Source organism: Triplophysa rosa, linkage group LG3 (assembly GCF_024868665.1).
Source record: "Triplophysa rosa linkage group LG3, Trosa_1v2, whole genome shotgun sequence".
NCBI lineage: Eukaryota > Metazoa > Chordata > Actinopteri > Cypriniformes > Nemacheilidae > Triplophysa > Triplophysa rosa.
This window is the reverse complement of record NC_079892.1, coordinates 9,544,918-9,571,169: the sequence shown is the minus strand read 5'-3', so window position 1 is coordinate 9,571,169 and position 26,252 is coordinate 9,544,918. Positions and strand designations below refer to the sequence as shown.

The following is a 26,252-nucleotide window of genomic DNA, read 5'->3' as shown; positions in this document are numbered from 1 at the left end:
TTATTTTTGTGAGTGGATGGTCTGCCACAGTGCCCCTGATTAACAACTTCAAAGGCGATTTTCTCAATATTTTGATTTTTTGCGCTCTCAGATTCCTGAGTTTTAAACGGTTGTATCTCAGCCAGATATTGTCCTATTCTAACAACTCATACATCAACAGAAATCTTATTTACTCAGATTTCAGATTATGTAAAAATCTCAATTTCGAAAAATTGACTATAAGACTGGTTTTGTTGTCCAGGGTCACAAATACTGTATGTTAAAATTTCTTTGTTCTGATGAACACAAAAAAAATATCTTCCAAAATATCTGGAAGCATGTAAACAAGTTAGATTTCAAAGGTGCCTCAGAACTGTTTGTTTTCCTAAATTCCCCAAAATATTTTCTTTTGTGTTCAGTATATGATCATTTTTTTACTATGGTAGTCAATGGTGCCCCAGAAATCTCAGTTGCTAACGTTCTTCCAAATATCTTTCTTTCTGGTCAACCAAACAAAGAAATGTAAACAGGTTTGGAACAACTTGAGGGTGAGTAATTCATGACAGAATTTTTATTTTGGGTGAACTATCTCTAATGCATTCTGAAGTTGTAAAACCGCATGGCAAACTTGTAATCCTAAGCATTTGTAACTGTTTGCAGTCTTCCCACACAACTGAAAAGCACACAAATCTTTCATTGTATAGAGCTTAGAGAGTCTTTGAAAGACTAAAAGAAACCCAACAATGAGGTACAAATATGTTACATCTTAAGACCGAAATCTCTTAATTTCATGGTTTTAAAAGTCTGTTCACATAAAGCGTGAATGTTCAGCACAGCTGAAACAGACACAATGCATTCCATGAAAGGTCTTCAAATGGAACAAGATGTTTTTTTCATGTTTATTTATTTTGTTGAGCAATAAGCACTCATTGGCCCGGTTTCACAGACACGGCTTAGCTTAAACCAGGACTACGCCTTAGTTGAATTAAGATTTATGTCGCTTTTATAAAAATGCCTTAGAAGAATACATTACTGGTGTGCATCTTGAGACAAAATAATGGCACTGATATATTTTAAGATATTTCTGGGCAAGTTATATTGAGTTAAGACAAGGTCACACATTCATTTTAGTCTGGGACTAGCCTTAAGCCTTGTTTGTGAAGCCGGGCCATTGTAGGTAGTAGTCGGACTGGTTAGACGTAATGTATTAAACATGCCACCGTGTTAATGCATTTTAGGGATAACACTGGGTTATAAGACACAACAGGACACCAGACAATAGAGAATATTTTCAACAGTCATATAATGTGGATTGGGTTTTATTTTTATCGCTCATGGGTTTTGGCATAAAAGTGGTTTTCATTTCATTTTTCGATAAATGCACATAGGCTGTGCTGTGAATGGATCATTTTTTCACATTTGTCTGTGATTAGTTTTTCTTTTTAAGTAGCTTTTAGATTTTCACATAGACCTTTCTGTGACATTCATTCTAACTTAAACATTATTTGTAAGTGACTGTGTTTTTTTAAGCCTGTGCGCACATGATTATAAAATAGTGTTGTGACATTGACACTAAATGCTCAAATGAGTTTCATCATTGTTAAATGGTTGGGAAATTAGCTCACACACCCATGAGAGTAAAAAGACTAGTGTTAATGATGAAGAACAGAGAGATGGGAATTACACTTAATGATGTCTGAGGAGACGTGCCTCTCTCTCTCTTTGTGTCTCTCTCTCTCTCTCGCTCGCTCACTCTTCTTCACCCCCATTCCTCATGGTGATAAATCACAGTAACATTTTACAGTAGCTATATTCACCTGCATTTCTGTCTAAAAGGTTAAGTTACATCATAATATGTGTGTACAACAAAATAAGATCATTATGTAAATTGACATTGTTGCATGATATATTTCAAAGATATTTACATAAAATGTATCAAAACAGTCAGACATGTGCCAATTGAACATGCTTGACAGAAAGGTTTTTTTGGCACTCCAGTAATATTTCCACGCCATTATTAGTGTTTTTTCATCCGTCACAGTGGTTTGCTAAGTGATGTTAGATGCTTGTTAATCTAAAACAATTACTCGCTTTATATCCTTACCAGCTCACCTGTGCAACGGGACGTTCCACAAGCACCTGCAGGAGCTGTACGTCCCCCTGGTGGTGCGCTACATCGACCTGATGGAGTCATCCATAGCTCAGTCCATACACCGCGGCTTTGAGCAGGAGACGTGGCAGTCTGTGAAGTAAGTTTATTCAAGACTGTTTAAAGGGAAAGTCCGCCCAAAAATGAAAATTCTGTCATGAATTTCTCACGCTCAAGTTGTTCCAAACCTGGTTAAATGCCTTGGTTCTGTTGAACACAAAGAAAGATGAAGGAGGAATGTTAGCAACTGACATTTCTGGGACATCATAGATATTTTGAGAAACTTGGGAAAGGAAGCAGTTCTGGGGAACCTTTGACAACCATTTGAATTTTTTCTACTATGGTAGTCAATGAAACCTCCATAAAGCCTGAATAAAAGATTCAATGTTTTTTAGTTTTAAGGTTAAGTCGGTTTCTTCGATTAACTGATTTTTTTTAAGTGCGAGGGCAAACCAATTAACTTGCTAAGAATGGAAAGATGATTAAAACAAGTCTAAAACATTATTATGATCTTCTTTTATAGCATTTTCTAAGTTTTTCTACGCAGTTTCCTACTGTATTTTCATATTTATACTGTTGTGTACCTCAGTGTTGAACCTTCAGCCCACCAAACTTTGAAAACATGGCTGCCCACAAATTTGCAGTCGACTCAAACTGACTTCAAATACAGTGTATTTACCAGATTATATATCTATATTAAATAGAGATGCACCGATATATCAGCTAATAATCGGTATAGGTTGATAAAAATTTTACACTATCGGCTACAGGGCTGGACTGGGAAGAAAAATCGTCCCTGGCATTTTTTGGCCCACATCGGCCCTCCAACATTTCTGTCGATGGGGGGGTTATGGTTGGTTGTGCATGGATAGGTGTGTCAACCGGGGGGGTGGTGGTGCATGGTTAAATCTGCCGACGGGGAGGAGGGGTGGAATGCATACGTGTCTTTTGCATTCGCGTTGCGTGCATTCGCATTTATAATACGTCCGTCTGAGCAGCCAAAGCGTCCATTACGGCCCCAAATGATAGCGACCGACCGGGAAAACGCCCGGAACGACAGATGGCCAGTCCGCCCCTGATCAGCTATCAGCCGATATATCCTGTCAATCAAAAGAGGACAGGAAAATGCAATGAATTTGTGCTCTGTATATAGAAATTGTTAAGAAACATCACCAGTTTGATGTTCAATATTAATAACCATTATATGAATTAATAACATTCAGAAAATTAAGAAATATTAATCTTCAGAATCGGTATCAGCAGATATTACTCTGAATAATTCTGTATCGGTGCACCTCTAATGTTAAACGTGGCGTAAATCGACCTAAAGTCTATTTCCTGTCTGCTTTGGTCAAGACTGTCAAAATGTCTTTCTGTTTACTGCCACAGAAAAATCAGTCGAGTATCACCTTAATCTGCTCTATCCGATATCAATGTTCCATCTCATTCTCTGTCCTCTCAGTATTGCTTTTTAACCCTCTGATCTCTGGCAGGACCATAACCAACAATCTGCCAAGAGTACCGCTGCCCAGAGTTCCCAACCTGCCTCTTAACCTTCCTCAGATGCCCAGCTTCTCTGCCCCTTCCTGGATGGGGCCGCTGTGTGACAGCACGTGTGTATGGGCCAGCTGGGCACCATCACTGCTTACTGTTCTTGACATATGCTTATTATAGCTGCGAAGGGTGCGCACGACCACTTAGAAGGACCATTCAGCCCTTTAAAATGACTCAAATCACGGCTACACAGAAAAGAGGCTGTGGCAGATATTTTTAGTTGAAATGTCACCTCGATGCATCTTAATCTCAGTCATAGCTATAATAAGCATTTTAATAAGCAAAAGATGTAGTGTTGAATTTGGTATCTGATATATTTTTACTTGAATCACTGGTTATGTGATTGTCGTTTTAATAGATTTGAGCATTATACTACCAGTTAAAGGTTTGGAGAACATTCCCATTTTCTTAAAAACCTTGTGATTGAAAATAATTGGTATGCTTAAAAGACGGATTTGTGGCTGCTTGTGGATTTCTTCACCAGACTGCATTTCAATTTGAAAACAATCAAAACTGATGAATTGGACTGAATAGTGAAGGAAAATGAGCCAACAAGTGGCCAGCATACTGTACGTGGGAACTACAATGATTTAAAAAGCGTCCCAGCATCTCATGCAGTCGGTTGAGAGAATGCCCAGAGTGTGCAGAGCTGTGATCTAGACAAAGTGTATTTGTATTAAACAAACTAAAATGGGAGAGTTGTGATTTGTGTTTCTATGACTTGCCTATTGTTCTAAAATGTATGAAACAGAAATACTTAAAATTAAGGTATATTTAAACTTTTGTCTGGTAGTGTTTTTGCTGTTTGTTTGTGGAGTTATGTAACATGCTGTTCGCATGTGATTGGTGGTGTGGTTGTGGTTGTGCTCGCATTCAGTACTTGATGCTTTGTTTTGTTGCGTTTTGTGTGGATGTGGTATTGTGTTTGTTGCATCAATTTTTGGCCTCTCAGGGCTCCAACTAAAATACTTGCAAATGTTCAACTAACAAAATGTATGACGATTTGTGACGATATTTAAAATATAAAGACAAAAATGATATATAAAATAAAATATGAAGTATATTTTTTTATATATGGAAAATAAAACATTTTATTGTAATATCAATCCAACTGCAGTATACAATATACATTTAACACAGAACAAAAACATAATACAGGAAAAAACATGATTTTTTGTATTTTTAAAATAAAATGTTTTATTTATGAATGATCTGTTTTTGCAAATAAACTCTTCATGTGAAGAACATAATTTGGAAAATGAATTTGTGCACTGCCACATCTTCCTGGCTCATGGTTCTTTCTCTCTCTCACTCTCTCTCTTTCTTTCTTTATGATTTACTGTCGCCTCTTCAAAGGACTATGCAAAAAAAAAAGGAAAAATGACTTGCCCGCTAAATTATTTGTTGTGTCCTAATCATTTGATTTAGTTTGGAGCCCTGCTTCTTTCGTGGCTTTGTTGTCATAGTCCCATGATTCCTTGGCTAAATGTTTAACAGAGTTGTGTATTTGATTTTACAGAGGGCAAGGAATTAATTTGCCTGATATTTTGTGAGTACCGCAGACATTTGAACACTTCACACGGTTGTGTTTTTGATGTCAGCTTTGTGTTCCGTTTCGGTACGAAATACAACCAATTGTCCCTTCACCGCAAGCCGTTTAAAAGATGATTCGCACGGGCGCGTGAGCCTCCATAAACATTCATTTCTCTTCTGATATGTGGAGAGGCGGCCACATATCGGCAGTTCATTCAGTGGAGTGAGAGAGCGTTTAATCCCGATGTGAGCGTGCGATGTGGTTTGGGTCTCACGGTATAATAAACAACAACACTATTTTCTCTCTTCTGTCGGGGGTTATCATCAGGGTAACACTATAGTATTGTTACCTGGTGCACTTGTGTCGAGTACACAATACAGATTAGATCAAAATACAGGTCTGGATTGTTTTGTTATAGTCACGCTACAGTGTTTTCAACTCCATTGTATCAAATGTGTTTATCCCAGAACAATCGACCGCTTTAAACTCGTGTTGTAAACGGTTGTACTTTAGAAGAACTCGCGACGGCCAAGAGAGCTTAAATAACATCAGAAAGTTAAATCAGATCCGTCTCAATTAACTCCAAGAGTGTGAACTGCAAAAGCACACCAGCTTTCAGGCCTGAAAATGTGTCTGTAGTGGGTGTAGTCCTGTGGGTGACTGTCAGAGGGGACTCTGTGGTTAGCTGGTTGTTAGATTCAGCGAGAACTTTGTGTTCCCCTCCAGGGAGTCTCTTCGTCAGGCGAGAAACTCGTCCATTTGTTCAGACCGCCTCTTTCCTTTGCTTGTACGGGCTCGAGGCGGAGACGCGGACCCCCAAGGGGGCCCTCGCGGACCATGCTGCCGCTAATTAATCGAGTGGGAGATTTCGCTCGCCCCTTTTAATTGCACAGCGGACTTTGCCAAACGATTTATTTTCCCGGAACGCCACTTGTGAAGGTAACAGTCTTTTAACAGCGAGAGGAATGAGTGCCCTTTTTCCGTTGCCGGGCACTTGGCTCCGAGCGCTCCAACGGCGCCTGCGCGCGCCCCGACTGCGCGTTGCCGTGTTAACTGCGGTTGACACGGCGATGTCGCTCCATCTGTCTCGCTTGGCGGAGATCTCTTGAGCCTCTTCAAACCCAGCGGAGTCTGCACACAACATCAGTTGAAATTGCGGTCGATCTTGACTCCCCGCAGCTTGTGAAACAGCTACTGTTAGATGAGAGAATGCAATCTGCTGCAGTTCAGTCAGCTGGGTGCAGACTGACCTTTTTTATCTCTAGTCTGTTTAGTCATTTGACTGTGCATTTTGCAATTTTGGGCGACTTATTTATTCATAAGGCGACTTTAAACAAATAAACTCAGACACCTTTAAAAGAACCAAAATATAAACAGTGAAAAGGCCGTAAAAGTGGACTTGAAAATATTATTTAAGTTGTTACATAAGTTGTTACAAGGCCTAGTTTACTTTTTATTCACACTGATTTTTACCGTAAACATGAATATTGTATAGTTTAAACGCTGCAATTTGTAACTTTTTTGGTTAAAAATAAGCAAAAATCCGTTTATATAAAAAATCTAAATTTCTTGAAATGTCTAACTATAACCTGATTCACAGCAGTAAACTTTGCAAGAAAAGTCAGTTGTTTTCAACACATGTAAAGATAAGTAAAGTAACCTGCAATTTTAGGTGTTAAACAGAGGTGGCGATAGAGAGGCAGAAGTTACAGATTGCAGCTTTAATATTATTGTTATTATATTGTTATTATTATTTAATAATAATACTGTGTAAATATAAATACTTAATGTATCATAAATATACTATTTAATAATTCAGCAGTTTGTTTTCAGCAAACTGAACTCAGACTAGTTTTGTTTTTTCTATGGTCTTATTTTATTCGGAGAATTTATACTCAAAATCCTTGGAAAAAGAATCACATGTAAAAACACCTTAAGGGTAATGTTTCAGGACAGTTATATGCAGATTTTTTCCTCTGTTATTATATTTTATGTCATTTAAGTCTCTATGATAACATTTTAAAAATTGTTATTCATGTAAAAATATTACATTAATAAACATTAAATAAACATTGCATTCGTAAGAAAGAAGGTGATACACATGTTGACATTTCACATTTTCTATCTTCTTCAGCAATGGTTCGGCCACATCAGAAGATCTCTTCTGGAAGCTGGACGCTCTCCAAATGTTCATGATGGACTTACATTGGCCAGAGCCGGAGTTCGCCAAACATCTGGAGCAGAGACTCAAACTCATGGCCAGTGATATGATGGAGGCCTGTGTTAAAAGGTGGGGTTTTAAAGTTTTTATTCAACCAATGAAAGGTGGTCCTCTTAAATGACTCGTATTAAAAACCGCTCTTTGTTTATTCGACCCACCTCTAGGACCAAAGCTGCCTTTGACTGTAAAATGCAGAAGTCCAGCAGGTCCACGGATTTCCGTGTCCCCTTGTCCGTCTGCACCATGTTTAATGTTCTCATGGATGCCAAGAAGCAGTGCTCCAAGCTGTGTGTTCTCGATCAAGGTCAGGAGGTACGTCACGATCCAACCAGGGCTTTGAGCGAAGACACTTCTATCTTTAGTAAAAGTCTTATAAACACCATATGGCTTAAGAGAAATACCGCCTTTGTTCGATTGACAGCAAAGGTGATAACTAGATTATGAACATGTTAAGTGCAGCCATTACACTATGTGATGCTGTTTGAAGTGCAGAGGGTTTAATGTCAAGCTGGCAAAGGTCCATTTATCATCTTTTTATATACTTCATACAGTATGTGACTTTTTAGTTGATGTTCAAAGGTGTTATTGGTCTGTATAAGTATTTGTGTTCACTTCTGTGGGTGATATACTGTAATCACCATCTCTGCTAGGATGTTTTGTCAGAGATTAACCATGACAATTAAGGTTCATGGCAGTCTTCTAAAGACTTCAGAACTGCCATTTTAAGTAAAAAATCCAACCAAGCCAAGCTAATGAGGCATTTACTAGTTTTATAGGAAATTACATGAGAATTGAGATTTCTGTAGTTGGGAGTGAAGGGTTGACCAAATCTGTATCGGGGAGTAAGATATAAATTGGGTTCTTTTGAATATGGCCATTAGGCAACTGCATAGCAACAGGTTAACACTCAGAACAAATTAGCAGCACCTTTCAGCATTGCTGAGTGAGTTTTGTACGGGCAAGTACCACATTTTTTGGCAGAAAGTGCAAAACACAACTTAATTTTGCAGTTCTGTTCTGCCGGTGGCACAGAAAATTACACACTTCATCTTAACACATCACTCGAGACTCAACATCTCAGTTGGCACATTATCATTTAGAGTTGAAGTCGGAGGCATTTAGAGTTAAAGCTTAAGGTACCTTGCTTTATATTTATTCTTCCTGTGGGAATAAGTAACTTTGGCATGCTTTTATTTATTGCATTTTTTTGCATATTTGACATAATTTCATTGATTCTTAAGGACTCCACGTTATGCAGACTCTTAATCATTTACGTCTGTTTCTCTTCGTTCATTCCCGCATGTCCTGCACATCATTGCATGAATCCAAGGTTGACCAACAGTGGGTAAGTGTCACTCTCACAGTGTGCAATTATCACTTAAGTGGAGTCAATGCGTAACAGCTCATCTCTAAACATACGTTTTTATTTAACCACATCAGTGACCAAGTCCTGAAAGGATTCCTTTTAAAGACTTTAGATGTGAAATAATGGTTTTAGAAGAGAAGCCTATAGAAGGTAGGGGAGAGCGAGGCGCCAGCAATGCCAAGGTCATGAGTTTTGTTGATTTGAAACCCATGAAGCGATCAAATATACCTTGAACGCAAGTGTAAGGAGCTTTGAATAAAAGCATATGGCAAATGAAAAATCATGATTTATATCAGGTTTTGATATCACACTTAAGTTTAACCATTGCATTGATTCTTTTTGTTCTTTATAAAGTTGCACATTTAGGGGCTGTGTCCACCGAGGCATTTCTGCCAGCGTACGGTGTGTTTTTTCAATTGATTCCAACAGAAACACCACGTTTTTTGAAAACGAAAGGCAGCTGGCGTTTTTTTTCAGCGCCGGTTTTTCCCACGCTCAGCGCCGGCATTCGACCGGGTGCCCAGAGTTGAAAAATGCTCAACTTGGGGCAGAACGCTGCGCCTGCAGCGGGCGTTTTCAGACGAGCTCCTGGCATTTTCAGCCGCGTAAAAGCGCCTCGGTGGACACAGCCTCTTAGATTTAGGAAAGCTTCTTTAAATAAAAGTACCACCTACATATAGTTTAATCTCGCTCTAGCATGATGCTTCTTTCCATGTATGCAGAATTCGTTCCACGTAGTTGATGCTACTCTTTTCCAGCCCTTACAAAGAAGCAGGTTCTAAGAGTTTCCTGGTACGATCACATGTAAAGTCAGTGGCCTCGCGTTGCAAGATCGCGGATCTGTGGCGAGAAACCGGCACTTTTATTTTCATCGACATTAGTATTGGGTTAACAGGTATTTTTCGGCGGATTTTCTGCCGGGGCGAATCGCGATTAATGGCCATCAGCACACGCCGGCGCATTTCAAAAACACTTCATTCAGAAACAAAGAAAATATTATTTTACCCGAGTTTGCCTGCCGCTTTATTGCGAAGTACAAGGTTATGCTTTATAAACTGCCATCTCGCTGAAGTGACTCTGAAGTAGATGGCTACCAGATAAATGTTTTCAAAAGACGACATTGTTCTTTTGGTTTTCACGCACACAGGCAAAGACCTCCCATTTAATCTGCTCTAATGCGAAAAAAAGCCCTCGTATAAAAAGCAAACATGGAAGTGTTAATTGAGGTAAAAAGTCCTCGAGATTCTCCCATAATGCCATTTATGAAAAAAACTGCCATTTAGCGCGGAGGGAAAAAAGGTGAAAAGAAAATTAGGGCTGCTGACAGTGACCTCTTAGCACCCTCAATTTGTCACCGATCTGCGCGCATTGTTGATTGAAATTTTTAATTTGGGTGTCCTTTAGATTCGCCGTGAATGGGCATTGTTGGCAGAGATGAACTTCTGCGTGCAGCTCGCAGCTTGTATGCAGCTCAGGCATCTATTCAGCGCTCTCAAATGGATGTTCTCTCTCTCTCTCGTGCCTCCCCGCCAACCCCTCGCTTTCTTCTTCTCTCTTTCCCTCGCGCCTTTTTTTCCACCGTCAAAATAGGTGAATAAGACTTATCAGACGTGAAATGGCGGATTAATTGAATGCAGCGTGAGCCTTTGGTCGCCGCAGCTGGACGGGTTCTTTAGAAAAACACAAGGCTGCCCTAATTGTGGCCCGCACAAAAAGTATCCTTCAAATTCCTTTGCCCTAAACGAGAGCTGGAATTCCATTCATGGCCATAATGGGCCTAATAGCTGCTTAACTCAGCCCTATTACACAGAAGGATTTCTTTCCTTCTCCCAGAACACGTCTTTGTAAATGCGCTGGGATATGTTGTTCTTTTCGGACCATCCAGTTAGCCGATTCTCGCTCGAATCAAGGTTACCGCCGATCGGCCGTCGGCTTATTTCTCCATCATATTTGTTCATTTTTTTCTCCCTCTGTGTCCGCAGCAACAGTACCACTCAAAAATCGATGTCCTGATCGATGAGGCCTTTAAGGAAATGCTCTCCTCCTTGGTCTCAAAGGTACGCCCTTCAGCCATTATTTGGCCCACTTCTGAGCCGACACATTCAGATTTGGCTTTTGGCATTCTTTTCAGCCGGCGTTCACTCCATACTCCTCTCTACGAATGAATGAATGAGTCATTTTTTAATACGTACCAAGTTTGAGTGGCGTTGGGTGGGTGTTGCTGTAGTTTACATTTTCACTGTACCATACTGTGTCCTAAATTGTTAATTGTTGCTTCGCACCAAAGGCGTTAATGCCTGTGTGTTGTCACGCACGCATTTTTCTTGGCTTTCACAGTTTGCAGCTGTTTTAGAAGGGGTGTTGTCCAAACTCTCACGATACGACGAGGGAACATTCTTTTCTTCCATCCTCTCTTTTACGGTAAGCATTTGCACGGGTATCCACACCCTCTTCTCGCGTCTCTGTTCGGACAGATCAGTGATTCCCAAACACTGCGTGTACGTGTACCCAGGCTCAGCTGCAATAAGCAGAGTCCACTTGAAATGATTTTGCTTTTGCTGTCAATAGATGTAAAAATGTAATGTTTTCACCCACAATATCAATGTTTTTAAATGGAGTAATATTCATGTATTTCTAGTTTGATGTTGATGAAGGGGTTACTGCATTGAGCTTTGTTAATGAGGCTGAGGGTCAACCAAAATACATTAAACAAAATATGTACTTTTTCATTGCATTTAAGGTAAAAGCAGCAGCCAAATATGTGGATGTCCCTGTAAGTCGAATTTGGAAATATAACTTGTGACTGTCTGCACGTTTCCGACATACCCTGTTGAAATATTATTTGTGCTTGTAAATGCATTTGTGTCTGTACGTGTGTTTGTATTATTTATTCAGCTTCGCCAAACATTCCTATAAAGGCCTTATGTGTATTATTTAACCATTCCTTAACATGGTTTCATTTTTTATAATTTGGGATTCGAGGCCAAATGAAAAAGAGTTTGGAGCGTCTACAAAGGCTGGCGGTGCAAGACTAATTAACAACACGATTGGCTTGAAATCAGTCTCGCGATCTGCCGGCGTGTTGACAATGGGCCGTCACAAGCAGAGAGAGACGCTAATGAATCACCAGGAACCACGACTGTGTTCAGAGTGACAGCCGTGAGCAAGCAGAAAGAGCGTAACACTGTTGAGGGAAAGTGTGAGTAAGCACGTGTCCTGAACCGAGACGTTTCGAAGTCTTTTCGAAATTTAACATGAAGCTTTTAGGCATTCCAATTGGTTTCGTCTTTATCTGACAAGATGGAGTTCGTTCATACAGTACGTTTGATTGGTATGTTATGGCACCAAAATTATTTCGGAAACCACACTTAGAAATGTATATCATCCCTGTCCTTGCGAAACCTCGGATGTCCAAATTCGCCATTTTTCAGGAAATGGAAATAACGCTACATTTTAAATGATTCAATACTGTGTTATCAAAGTTGACAAGCACGTTTTAATATGTTTTATTGGTTAGATATTTGCAAATCCCGATAATAATGATTTATGGCACCAACAAAAAAATCACGAAATATGGAGGTACAAGGTTTCAGAATGACAGCAGGGGTGTATTGCATTAAATTAGAAACGTTTAAAGCCAAGTGCCAAACAAATTATTCTTTCCTTGCATTTTTTGCTATTTCTTAAAACAGAAACACATTTAACATGTATTGTATTCTTCTCTGTGTGTATTCAACACAATCGTACTGGTAACTATTTCATGAGGTGGCCAATTGGTGTGAATTCGGTACGTTGCAGTAATTTTCTTTCGCCCCAGTGACAATGTTTAGGGGTGGGGTTAGATGAGGGCCTTCAGTGTTGTTTTTTTAATAATTGAACGTTTTTCCGCAATTCACATGGTACGAATTTATACGAATTACATTTCATAATTTGAATGAACTTAATATGAAATGAAAAATCTCTTGATTTATCGTTTTTTTGTCATAACTTATTTTTGTGTGGTGTTGGACATGAAGTGTTTTTGTGCTCTTTCCGACAAGTTACATTTAGTTTGATGTTTTATTTTTACTGCAGTGACATTCATTAATGTGTGAGTTTGGCTATCATCCCCAAACCTTTTTGATGCCACTGTACAGCACATTAAAGCAACCAAGAAGATTTACATCAAAAGTCACTCAACCACCAGATGTTCGTGTGATTCAACACCCCGTCACTCCAGCTGAGCTCTTGGTGTCCCATCTCCCCCTCAATTATATTGTAACCTCCACCTTGCGCTTTTGTGCAGTAGGAACGCTGCTCCGCGTAAAGCCCTTTCATAGCTCTCACTCAAGCCGGGAAGGGAGGGAGGACCTGGCTGTGGTCTGGCCTTTGGCACCGAACATTGCCGGGCTCTTGTCACGGAAGGTTAAGCTTCTCTGCTCCTTTGTCGAGGCTGCCGCTCGAGAGCTCGGGCTTTTTGGCGCGACGCCCTCGCGATAGCTCGCCGTTAACGCGCTCGTTCGCACATTCACACCCGCGCTAACACGCACACGGGCGCTTTGTTGTGGCAGCGTTAATGCGAACGGATTTTGCAGATTTTCAGACATGTCGTTCAAACGGAAAATAGCACGCGCGCGCGCTCTCGCACACCTGCACCTGGCCGGTGAATGAGGCGGTGGCAGGATGCCAGTTTAACAGTCCTGTGTAATTACTGCGCATTTCGTCTCCACTTCCCTTTCTACTCTGTTTCCCATCCACTCTGTTTAACCAGTCATTAACCCGCCGTTAATCGCACCGTCCCACACCTCTCCATTCATTCTCACACCCAACTGCTTCTGCATTGTCTGGCCTGACGGATGGGGCCAGTTGTGGGTCCTCCCTCGCAGGCTCGGTTGTGTTTGTGGAAGAACTCCGAGCAAGGAGTGTTTGTGGGCCTATCGGTCCGCCACGTGGCCCTGTCGTCTTGTCGGGGAGGTTGGAAAGACCCTGTTTTGCAATTTAACCCAAAAGCCTTGGAGGTGGTTTTCCAGCATTCTAGTATATTGGGTAATATTCATTTTACTGAATGATGATTAATTTGAAAAGAAATTTGTTAAATTGCTGCAGAAATTCATACATATTCTGTTTAGTTACCATCACTGTTTTGAGTCGGGGTGCTGACAGAAGGCTGGTGTTCAGGTGGCTGTTCACTCTGTAATAAAAAGAAGATTAAGGGGGGCTTCTAAGCCCTCGGGTCATGGGTGGGAAACGTGTCACGCCAAGTATTGCTCTATTAGGGCGTTTTCCATGTTTGTAACACCCCCAGTGTGAAGAGAAATATTTCCCACAGGTTAAAAGATTGCTTTTAACGGGTTGTACATACTGCTTTTGGTTAGTGTTTTTATATAAAAATAAATAATTCTTCATGCCAACTTTTTAATTCACCCATCTCTTTTTAGTTCACCAAAATTATTTCATCATTCATCCTCATGTCGTTCCAAATCTGTATAACTTTTGAACAACGTTGGTAACCAAACAACATTAAACCACATGGACTTCCATTGTATAGCCACTGAGACATTGCTTGTGTTTCACATAAGAAAGAGACAAGTACCAATTTTAAATGACAAGAGGGTGAATGAAGACAGAATTCTGTCTTTAATGCACCTAATGCAAAAGAGTCAGCATGGATGTTTACCAAATTTGCTTTGCAACCACATCTATCATATCGACTTAATGAAGCTAATGACGTTATATCTGTTGTCACTTCCTCTTTGACAGAAACCCGGTATGGATCTAGCAGATACTTGCATCACCTTTGTGAGGCAGAACCAGGATATTCTACGAGACCGTGTGAACGATGAAGTGTACACGGAGAAGATCTTTGACGTAAGTTCAATGTAGGCCAGTTTTCAGAGAAAAGATCAATTCACTTTCACTCCTGTGCTCCCAAATTACTTAATTCAGTTTATTGTTAATACGAAAAATATTGTGTGTCCAATTGTCATTTTTGTGCAGTATATTGTCACTATTTGAAGAACTAAAATCCCAGATTTGCCTATTCATAAATGTTGCAAATGAGATTATAAGCGTGTTTTCATCCCATTCAAGTGATTTTCACATTTCTTGGTGATCATTTGAAGGAGGATATTGGAGAGAAAAAAAGAATAAGGCCATGCCATGACGCAAGCTGGATTCAAACTTGCATCTCCCAAATAAGCACCATGCCTCAACATGTCTGGTGAATGTAAGGATTTCCCAACTTTACGTAAGGGATAATGTACAGGCAGCCGGTTGTTATCGCAGAAATAAGCCCCGGCATTGTGACAAGACCCTAATCATTTAGTAAATATAATGTCATATATGTTATTAATAGACATATTTATATTTAATTTGTCAAAAAAACCTTATCAGAATCTTAACAGTCAAAGGTTCTTTAAAGAACCATCTCCTTCTTACCTTTTTATAATCTGAAGAACCCTTTTCACCACAAAGAACCTTTTGTGAAACAGGAAGTTCTTTGGATGTTAAAGGTTCTTTATGGAACCATTTAGACAAAAAATATTATTTTATGGCATCGTGAAGCACCTTTATTTTTAAGAGTGTAGCTGTGTGTCTTTTTGTAGTGGTAAATACACAGGGTCTGAGACTACTAATTTAAATGATTACAATTTTTACATTATATTACCAGCATAACAATTTGTAAAAAGTTGAATAAAAAAAGAATATTTTGTATGCCCAAATACATTTATGTTTTAGAGCTTCCATTCAAGCTTATGCAGTCAACACTGTACAAGTCAAATTGATCATTTACAAATTATTCAATTATACTTGTTCATTTCACATCATACTGTTGCTTTAAATGTTTTCAAATCTTAGTTACTTGTTTATTTCCAGGTTTAAATAAGATTTAAAAGGTTTTTAATGATTGTATGTCAGCAACAGACATTTGCTTCAGCCAAATACATTTCCCATCTTAAACCTAGTCTTACTTCTTCCTAGTTCCCGGCCCCTCTCTTCAGCAGTGAGTATTGTAGAGCTGAGGCAAGGAGAGGTGAGAGGGGTGGGGAAAGTTTTTGTAAGAAGAGGCAATGAGGCCTCAACAAGAGCACTCATCAGCCCACTGTGACCACTTCCAGTGCCTGAATACTCACCCAGGGCTCCTGTTGACCCGAGAGAGAGCTTGAAGGAAGGCTCAAGTGTACCTTACTACATGTGCTACCTTAATTTTGTTTAGAACACACTGCTCATACCTCTGAAACAAGATTTAGAGACAATAGATCTATACAACGACACAAACACTCCAGAGAAAAAACACACATGCTCACACAACCAGATTGGCTTTGAAAACGTTCTATTTCTAGCTAGATTGGAGAGATGCAGTGTTTGATGCCTCCTCTTGATTCATTAGACCTTTGGCGAGGCCGCCGATGGCACCGTATGAGCACAGGCGAGCGGAATGGATGTGCCCCGCGCGCCAGCAGCTCCTAATGCGTGTCAGGCACACACAGTCATGCATCTGGAGGCGACTTGGAGAGAAGGTCGCCGTGTGTCAGCACAGACGCTTCCTCATCAAACAGCACGCGCGCATTTGCGCCGCTGCATCTCCAAGCATCTCTTTATACGTTTTCCGAGTCCGCCAATCGGTCTCGAAACGCCTAATCTAATTCTTTCGAAGCACTGGGCGGTTAACTGTTCGGTGGGCGATGACTTTGTAAAAGTTTTTCGTTTCGCCGCGTATATATTTCCACCTACAAGAGCGCGTAATTGCGCACTCGCTTCCTAATCAAACTAAAAGCTGACGTACGTCAAACCGAACGTGTGTTTGCACCACAGCCTCACATGAGATGCGTAAGGAAATTAGAAAACCAGTCGCCGCATGCCCTTGCAGGCTTCAGTTTGTTTGTCCGGGGGCGCTAAATCACCGTGATTAGCAGAGCGATGAGGTCCGCACGGCAGGGGGTCACGGCCTTCAGCCTGGCCACAGGTGCGAGGCCTGCCCTCCCCTGCCTCGCTAATGAAGCACACAAGTGGACACTTAAGCGCGTGATTACAAACACTCAGGACGGAGATGCGTCCGGCCACCACTGTTACGGAGAAATGCATCGTCGTTCCTTCACCCGCAACAATTAGACCACCGCAGTCTGTTTCCCCCGCCCAGCCTAAGTGCTTCAATTAAGTGGCGTCTCATCTTTCTGTTTTGTCGCTTTTACGTTATGGGTTGGAGCAGACTTGATTACTATTTCGATGCTTGGAAGCGTTTACGCGCGCATTGAAATTGGAAAGCAAATGCGTTTTAAGAAAAGCCTGAGGGTAAATAAGTTTTAAATTAAACGTAGATGAATGAAAGCAGGCCCGGCGATGCTACTAAATGACAATTACAAAACGAAACAGACGACACCTTGACCTTGTATAATAGCGTATTACTGAATACAGTCATTTGCACGCGCCCGTATCCAAAGAAGCGCGTAACATTCTGAGTGTCTGGTGAATCAGGACAGTCGAATTTCAATCTTTTTTAACTTTCTATAGCTTGAGCTAATGCTTTCCGAATGATATTACCGATCTGAATTCAAACCGATATATTAGACGCGAGATGGAGTCAAAGAGTCCGCACGCGAAGCAATTCACCTTTGGATCGCGTTATGATTAAAGGCTTTCTGTTTGTTTTTTCTTTTACGGCCGTCGTCCATATTTAGCTTCTTTGACGAAGGCGTCGTAATGTCAAATCGCAGAAACCCTGGCCTTCTGAATTTCGTATTATAGGAGGTGTCCTCGGGTGACGTAAAATGAATACGGTACGAAGTCATTTTAATACACAGTGTTGAGTGCACCGCGCGTCCTATTCACGCGCGGATTCAAGGGTTAGCCTTGTAATTAGTAGGTTCAGTATGTTTAGCTGTAATCGGTTTATTTGAAAATGACATCAGATCATACTTGGGGCGAGAGAAGATGCTTACCGCAAGTTCAGTAATGAGAAGTGAATTAATGAAGGCTCTTCAAGTGAACATGATGAATACATTTAAACTGGTAGTAGTGATTTCAATGCAGCAAAATAGGTTGTACCTTTGCAAAATAGTGCATTGTACGTTTTTTATCCAATTGAATTAAAAAATGTACGTAATAAGAATCATAAATGACTTATGATTCAGTGCATTAACCAAAGGGAGCTTTTTATGGATCGCATCTCTTTATTTGTTTAAATGGAGTGGTTTTGTGCTTCACTTTTTTATGTCCCCCTTGGGTCAAGGTATCTCCCTCTATATTCACAGCAATGGTACAACTCGTTCATGAAGGCTGTGTGTGTGTGGCTGACGGACAGGCTGGACCAGCAGCTGCATGTCTACCAACTCAAAACTCTCATCAAGATTGTCAAGGTAAAAAACGAATACGGTGTGAATAAGCTTTTGTTCGGATTTCTGTTGATGCTAATTGACCATGACTAAAGTGTCAAGTTCATCTTGGCTGCACAAGGAATTCCATTATCCATGAATGAGAGATTAATTAGTGTAAGAGTGCTGTTTCGGCAAAACCCTGACATATGCTCTCGAGCAGAAGTCAAAAAGTAAAATCAACGTGGAAAATCGTCCAATGTCATTGTTTTTAGCTATTCTTTGTGTGTGTTTGCCTCTTTCTTTCCTCGTGCAGAAGTCGTACCGTGACTTCCGGCTACAAGGCGTGTTGGATGGCACCTTGAACAACAAGAGCTACGAGACTGTCTACAACCGGCTCGCCATCGAAGAAGCCACGGCGGCCGTGTCCGCGGCGGACGGCCTGCAGGGCATCACCATGAGAGACAGCGATGAAGAAGAGGGTTGAATCAAATCACCACCTACACAGATAGTTGTACACTCGATACAAGTCGATACAAAGAGGCCAGATCTCAGCTTTTCTGATTGGAGCTCACGCTCTATGCTCCCCAGTCAGTGCTTCAGTTGCCTCTTGTCTAAACTAAGGTATACTGATGTCACCATGCTTGTACAAAACTCTCATTGGCCATTTACAGACAAGCTCCAATGTCTCTGTTGTTTTGTATTTGATGTGTGCTATATGGCGGCCCGTGGCGAAACCAGGCAGCCTCAAAACGTGATTGTCCGAAATGTTAGGGGGAAGCACTTGTAGACGCCAGTTTACGAATGTTTACAGATCTACCAATGATTCGTATGTGTGTCATAGAAGAGGTGCACTGGCATGAATAGAAATACAGAGCGTGAAGGAGGTAGAGTCTGCATATGTGCTGTTGTCTGCATCAGCTTGGGATCCTCAGGCCAAAGCCATAAATATGTTGAATGAAATGTTAGCTGTTCACTGTTTATCCAATGAAATTGTGAGACTGTTTCACTCAATATCTACAGTATGATTCTTCTGTAGAAGTTACGGTTGAGTGTATCTTGTATAGTTTGTTGTTGATGTCCAACTATGTTTCAGATCAAAGAATATATGTCTATGAATTTTAACAAGAGTTGTATATTTCTATTGTCTTTGTGCACCTGAGTTTGCCCAGGTGTCTTTGAAATGTGCTAGAATTAAAGTGTTTTTAATGTCACTTCTCTTGTGTTTTATGTTTGTTATATATACATGAACACAATGCATATAAACAATAAAAACCTGTCTGAACAACATTCTACACTCTTTGCCATAGAAGAACCTTTTGGTTCCTTTAACCTTTAACATGTGCAGAACCTTTCTGTTTCACAAAAGGTTCTTTGTGGCGAAAAAAGGTTCTTTAGATTATAAAAAATAAGAAAGAGATGGTTCTTTAAAGAACCTTTGACTGAACGGTTCTTTGTGGAACTAAAAAAAATTTAAGCACCTTTATATTTAAGAGTGTACCTCGAAATACGTTTAGTTACAGAGTTAAAATATGTATCATTCTAGATGATCTAAAATCATTTATAATGATTATACACAACATAAAACAAGAATTATATATATATATATATGTTACATTTATTAATATATAATAACAAAACTTAATTTAAAAAACATTGTATATAGAAGTGTACATATAATCTAAAATCTAAATTATTCTGTCATTATTTTCTAAAGGTTTAAAAATTCAAACATGTATCTGTATTCTACGTATTTCCGGTAAGAATGCAGAATTGTTGTTATCGTAGTAAAGCTTACTGTATGCAGTTTTGTGCCCAGTTATCATTTTAAATTATACTTTCATATTTATTGTGCGTTAAATTGAACTAATTTATAAAAATATGCTAGTAGAACACTATTTTATTACAGTGTACCACAAACGCAATATTATACAGGTCATTTTTGCTAAATATTTTAATAACAAAAATTATTTAATTCCGTCGTTTATATAAAAGATGGAAAATACAATTATAAATTGTATCTAAATTAAATAGGGACCTATGCCTAAATAGACTTAAGCGCAAACTGTTTTAAAAATGCATAGTTTGGTAACATTTCGTAAATTTGTTTAAAGTGGCATTTTTATTCAATAGTCTAAACCAGAGACCTTGAGCGCGGTAAATAAATAAATAATTATAAAATCTTACTTGTAACGGAGGTAAATGTGGATCATTCTGCTGCCATGAAATTAAGAGAGGCAAAAATCAAATGACTTGATTTTTAATGGAAAATTGTAGCGAATTGCAATATTTATCAAACTATTTCTCGAAGGCATTTCTAAAACCATTTGTCAGATAATTAAAAACTAAATGACGAAAAGAAAGCACTTTAGAAATCGTCACAAAAAAGCGAATAAAAATCTTTGTCATATAAGCACAATGCTTAACACGTTTTGTCTCACATTTACAATCAAATCTAAATATGCCTGACTGAGGATATTCTTCTTACTCCTCAAAATAAACTCGAAAAACAAGACAAAAAAAGACAGTCAAGCCTAGAACACAAACATAGCTCCAAAGAAACCAATATTAAGAACTATTTTGTGCCCTGACATCATTACAGAGGACTTTTTTTCTCATTCTGCATTCATCCGGCTGAAATCTGAGGAGCAGCATGACAATGAGGCGACCGCTTGTTATATGAAAAAGCTCCAAATTGCAGGTTATTTCACACCCATCTGCTACCAATGAACAGCAGTCACAATTAGCAATGTTCTCAAACCGCCTAAAACACAAACATCGTTTTAGCGCAATTGTTGTTCGTCCATAAACATTGTATTAAAAACACCTATGTAGGTTAAGTATATTTAAAGTAAAGTGGATGCAGGAAGCATGCGCTCGACGCACTGATTTGTAATATATTTTACCTTTATACAGAATAATCCTTTAAGAAAGATTTCTTCGTATCGAATCAGTATCAATTGTATTTCACACAGAGCTGCCACTATTCGTTACTGCTTTTGCAAGCAGATTGACTCTCTCTCTCACTCTTCATGGCATGATCTCAACTCCTTGGAGGCGTTTTGCTGTTAATACCTCTCACACAATTCCCAGATGAATGTTTTCATGAGTTTGCGTTTGGAAACGAAGGTTGTAACTCTTCTGAGAAATATGACTTTTTATGTGCGTGTGATTGCCAAATTAATATAGGTTGCGTTTCACTAATGACACACAAATGTTTCAAAAATGAATAATGAATAATTAAGTCCATTTTATTTCATTTATTTAAATTTTATGTAGGCACAGATAATAGAAAAAATCTAAGATAACAAGATCATTTTGGCCTTGGCCACATGTGTACTTAGGCTATCCAAATATTGTGTCCATAATTCCATATTTATTGTGCTCCCTCATACTTATTTCCACAAAATTTAAAGCTGCACGATGACGAATGACGAATAAACAAATCGATCCTACCAAAAGCTGGTTATGTTGTCATAAAAAAGATCTGGCCCAAAGCTGCAATCTGGCGTTCACATGTGAATATACGCTTTAAAATAAAGTAAAATAAGGTAAGGTGGAGTTTTCATGTCAAATGTTGACAAACACGATACGCTTAGTGATCACAGCAGAGCGCGCGCCTGTCATTACGCGAGAGGTAAAGTGATGTCACAGCGAAGCGCGAGGGGACGGGAGATTCGCCAATCGCTTATACAGTTGAACAAGACGCGCGTGGTAATAAAGAGCACCTTCTTGAGTTAGTCACCCATAGCGGTGTGTAGAACAAGTGCAGAGACAGAAGGAGAGAGAGAAGGGAAAACTCTCCGGTGATTGATATAACTAAATCGAGCATCCGGACGCTTTACGTGTCTTTGACGTGTGCGCGTGGTGAGCCCTGATTTGCGCTATTGACAAAACACGCTTTATTGAGCAATCCGGGGCGGACATAAGTGCCGATTGTCCGCAACTGACGAGCATCGGAGCAGCCAGGGGGCCCGAGCAGACCGAGACTGCGCTTGATGATGTCTTTTCCTGCGGGTCACTGAAAGGAATCAAACTTATCCACGAAAGGAATAGCGCTCTCGACACAGGTAAAGGTGTTGCGCTCCAAGTCATGGACAGCGCGCTTTACCACTCAGCGGGAATATTAGGCGCCCCTACGGCTTCGGCAAGTTTAACGACCGGTGGAAACATGATCGCCAGCTCCAAACCTCTCGCTTTTTCGATCGAAAGGATTATGGCCAGGACGCCCGAGCCAAAGTCGATACCGTTCCCGAACTTGTTTCACGCTCCAGCAGGGAAAGCGGACCCCAAGCAGGCTCCCGCCCCGCTGCACTGCATGATACCGCTCATGCCGCTCGCCTGCGAGCCGTCCCATAAACTTCACATCAATGGATTAGACGCCAATCATTCCGATGCGTTTTCTTACAACGCAAACGAACTCGTGAGCATCGGTTTGAATTACAAAAACGAGCAGCAAGACGTGACCCCGACCATCGGACAATACAAACTCTTTCGCCCACGCGTAGTGAACCAGTCGTCGTTCCACGCGATGGGAGCCGCCGTGTGTTACCTGAACTGCGGGGAAAGCGCGTGTCCGCCTCACGCGGGTCTGGTCAACCTTCACCCCATGGCTTCGTATCTCCTCAACAACCCACTCCACGCGCGCCAGAAGGGCCTCTTTTCCGCGGAGAAGGGTAAGGGGAGCAATGCCGTGGACAGGTATCCTCCTCACGTGTCCTTCAAGGAGCTTTCTCAGACTCATCTGCACCATTACATGAAGGAGAGCGCGCAGATCCTGTCGGAGAAACTGTTCAAGAACTCAGGCAAATTAAACAGCGGCTCTCCTCAAACCAAACCAAAGGTGTTCACCTGTGAAGTTTGCGGCAAGGTGAGACGAGCGAGATCGATTGAGCCAATCTTCTGAATTCATTTCTCGTGTTTTAACACAAAGTGCATTTTACATTTTCAGGTGTTCAACGCACACTATAATTTAACGCGTCACATGCCGGTTCACACGGGCGCCAGACCGTTCGTGTGCAAAGTGTGCGGCAAAGGCTTCAGACAAGCGAGCACTCTCTGTCGCCATAAAATCATCCATACTCAGGTAATACCGCGCGCAATATTACAATAAAATGTATGTAAATGACATCTGTTTTTGATCAAGATCACAATATAATTTGTGTTTTCATTAAATTCATACGATTGTTTGTACTGATAAACAGAGGGCTATTTTTATCGGCGACGGGGCTATTTCTATAGATCAAAATAAATGATACGAAAGACCTATAAAAATAAGTGTATAAATCCAAATGAATAGCGTGCTATTTTTCATGGTTGAAACCAGAAATTAATTTCTTTATTTATTTGCTATATTTAAAATTTCATAAAAAATGCTTTTTAAAATGTTTTGTAAAAATAGTTTCTATTGCAATGTTATTGGAATGTTGTTTTAAAAGGAAAGTAACGAAGGCGAGTGTCCAATAGTATTTTTATTATACAAATTTGAATTTGTTTTAAATTGTAATAATAAAAAAGGTAATAAAATTTATTAATTGTGTTAATAGTTTTTACATGTAGTTGTATTTTGTAAAAAGAAATTCAACCATCCTGTTTCATACGTTTTTACCCGTTTATCGTTGTATTTTTGTATTATGTACCAATTTATAATTCAAATTATTGTGAATATGTCAAGTAAAATAGGTTGAATACAGTTTGAATGGCACTTTTTGCCATTCATCTCATTGTCAAAAAGTGTCCCAATCAAACTGTATTTAGCCTATCCTTTTCTCATTCACGGCAGCACAAGCTTTGTGTGTCTATAACGTTTCTCTCGTATGTCTGCAGGAAAAACCGCATAAATGCAACCAATGTGGCAAAGCTTTTAACCGAAGTTCAACTCTCAACACCCATACACGAATTCACGCGGGCTACAAACCTTTCATTTGTGAATTTTGCGGCAAAGGATTTCATCAGAAAGGTAACAAAAATCATATTTAATCGTGTCACTATTTTGTAGGCTATTTTAACAATCAAATTTAAAGATAAAAATCAAATAATACAAAATCAGATACAATTAATTGACTGCTCACATTTTCGTTTTATTTTATAGGTAACTACAAGAACCACAAACTGACTCACAGCGGAGAAAAACAGTTCAAGTGCAATATCTGCAACAAAGCCTTCCACCAGGTGTACAACCTCACGTTTCACATGCACACGCACAACGACAAGAAACCTTTCACCTGTCCGACATGCGGCAAGGGTTTCTGCAGGAACTTTGATCTTAAAAAACACATTAGGAAACTGCACGATATTTCCCCAGGATCCCATTCACCATCAACACCCAATGGAACCCCGGAGGGTCAGTGAAATTCCTTTACTTAGCCTATACAGAACGTAGGGTTCATCTTCTATGGCCTAATATGATGTTTTAAAAATCTAATCGCGCATGCAACGTTTTATTTTTTTAATGTATTTTTTATTATTACTGTTATTTTAAAAGACCAAATATTTTGGTATGTCATCATTGTCTGTGAATTATTATATAAATTCTTGTACTCTCAGGGTAACGACAGTCTTATTTATTTAAAACGGAGCTGTTGTCATTGACTTAAAGAGAGTAACTGAAATCAGTATATGAAACATTAATTTGTGTGACCACTGTGTATTTACCCCTCATTTTATACATTTATTATTTATACAGTTCTTATACTGTTTACCAACTGTACGCGTTTTGTTAATTCAATGTGAATAGGCCTATATATATATATATATATATATTTCCAATGACATCTGATCTGTCAAAAATATTATAAAACATATGATAAAGGAGGTAGGGAAATAAAATAAATCGTATGCATTTATTTATTGCTATTTTATGGTAAATTGTTGTGTTGAATACAGACGCGTTGTTGTTTTCAGCTGACGCGTGTTGGAAAGAAGACTATTGGGAATAATAGATCACATATTAGAACAGGTTTTTCGTGATGTTATAACATTTGATAATTAATTAAAGAATATTTGGACGACAAGGAAAGAATGTCAAGCAATGTTCAGGTCTATGCAACGACAAACATAAATAAATTAATAGAGTAAAATCTAAAAACGATAATCAGTATAGGCCTGATAATAAATTAATATTGTCGTGTTAAAATCGTAGCGACCGTTATCTATTAACACTATCATTAGATTACAGTAGGTATATTATAAGGTGAAAGGCTCCATCTAGTGGAAGAAACTAAATTCCTGCAAGATGTACAACAGATGTCCCCAGCCGTGATCCCAGAGGACCCACAAAACCATGCTGGGATGCCCCCAGTCTAACACACCTGTTCCAAATCTTCTTATTATTACTAGTGTACTAGTCCTGAGATGGGCGTGTCAGAAAAGTAAGCATCCAAAATGTGTACAGCCTGGGGATCCGCCAGGAACAGGGCTTGGAGCCACTGATATCAACAACAAACGAGGCAAATGGAATATTGAAGGAATTCAGTAGTTGATAAAACTATCGTCTCTTTTGGAGATTGTTGCCAAACTCAGAAGAAATTGGTCAGATTTGCCTATTTTATATATATATGTATGTTTTAAATTTTGTGTAAAATTAACTTTTAAAATGCCAATCATTCTGTTCACATTTTCAATAAGTAAGGAAAGAAATCTCAAGGTACAGTATGAGGGAATGGGGCGGGGTCATCAACTAAAACTATTTCAGCACCACAGAAGTGAACAGCTCCAAAGATGACGAAGCCTTATAAAATGCACAATATGCCCTAATGACTGCTACTTTGTTTTTATTTTTATTCAGCTCGAACTGTTTAACATACCACCACACTAGTCAAACTTTGTTTTTATGTCAAATGGGGAAATGTTTGGTCACCGACGTTTTTCAAAATATCTTCGTGTTCAGCAGTAACAAACGCGTATGCCTACAGGATGAGTAAATGATGAAAGAAGTTTTGTCAGGTGTAAGGTAAAACATCCTTATTATTGCATTATTACATGTTATTCTTACATCCTCTCATCACGTTGCTCTCTTGCAAGTGTGTTTCCCGTATAGGATGCAAATTTGACGAGAAATCTACGTCGTGGTTTTTCGTAATTTTCCAGTGATTTAATGTGCTAAACAAACGAGGGAGATATATACCCTTTATGAACATCTATTTTTACCGCATTCCTTT

The 26,252-nt window shown here is 39.5% G+C and overlaps 2 protein-coding genes across 8 annotated transcripts in view; both read left to right on the top strand.

Moving 5' to 3' along the window:
- cadps2 (Ca++-dependent secretion activator 2) overlaps positions 1–19,314 on the top strand; it is a 119,059-nt gene extending 99,745 nt beyond the window's left edge. For 2 of the 7 annotated variants that reach the window (XM_057329190.1, XM_057329189.1), the window contains exons 19-30: positions 2,087–2,228; positions 3,622–3,741; positions 5,202–5,231; positions 7,351–7,506; positions 7,602–7,749; positions 8,768–8,782; positions 10,786–10,860; positions 11,141–11,224; positions 11,544–11,576; positions 14,543–14,650; positions 18,034–18,138; positions 18,410–19,314. In XM_057329190.1, the coding sequence (XP_057185173.1) occupies positions 2,087–2,228; positions 3,622–3,741; positions 5,202–5,231; positions 7,351–7,506; positions 7,602–7,749; positions 8,768–8,782; positions 10,786–10,860; positions 11,141–11,224; positions 11,544–11,576; positions 14,543–14,650; positions 18,034–18,138; positions 18,410–18,580 (1,187 nt within the window). In that variant the 3' untranslated portion in view covers positions 18,581–19,314. The remainder of the gene's footprint in view (positions 1–2,086; positions 2,229–3,621; positions 3,742–5,201; positions 5,232–7,350; positions 7,507–7,601; positions 7,750–8,767; positions 8,783–10,785; positions 10,861–11,140; positions 11,225–11,543; positions 11,577–14,542; positions 14,651–18,033; positions 18,139–18,409) is intronic. The other 5 variants (XM_057329191.1, XM_057329194.1, XM_057329196.1 and 2 more) reach the window with 5 other exon arrangements.
- Positions 19,315–21,769: 2,455 nt separating this feature from the next.
- On the top strand, positions 21,770–24,826 carry fezf1 (FEZ family zinc finger 1). Its single transcript, XM_057330004.1, has 4 exons — positions 21,770–22,963; positions 23,045–23,179; positions 23,920–24,052; positions 24,185–24,826. The coding sequence occupies exons 1-4, from the start codon at positions 22,187–22,189 to the stop codon at positions 24,442–24,444; spliced, it is 1,305 nt and encodes a 434-aa protein (XP_057185987.1). The 5' UTR covers positions 21,770–22,186; the 3' UTR covers positions 24,445–24,826.
- Positions 24,827–26,252: the final 1,426 nt, after the last annotated feature.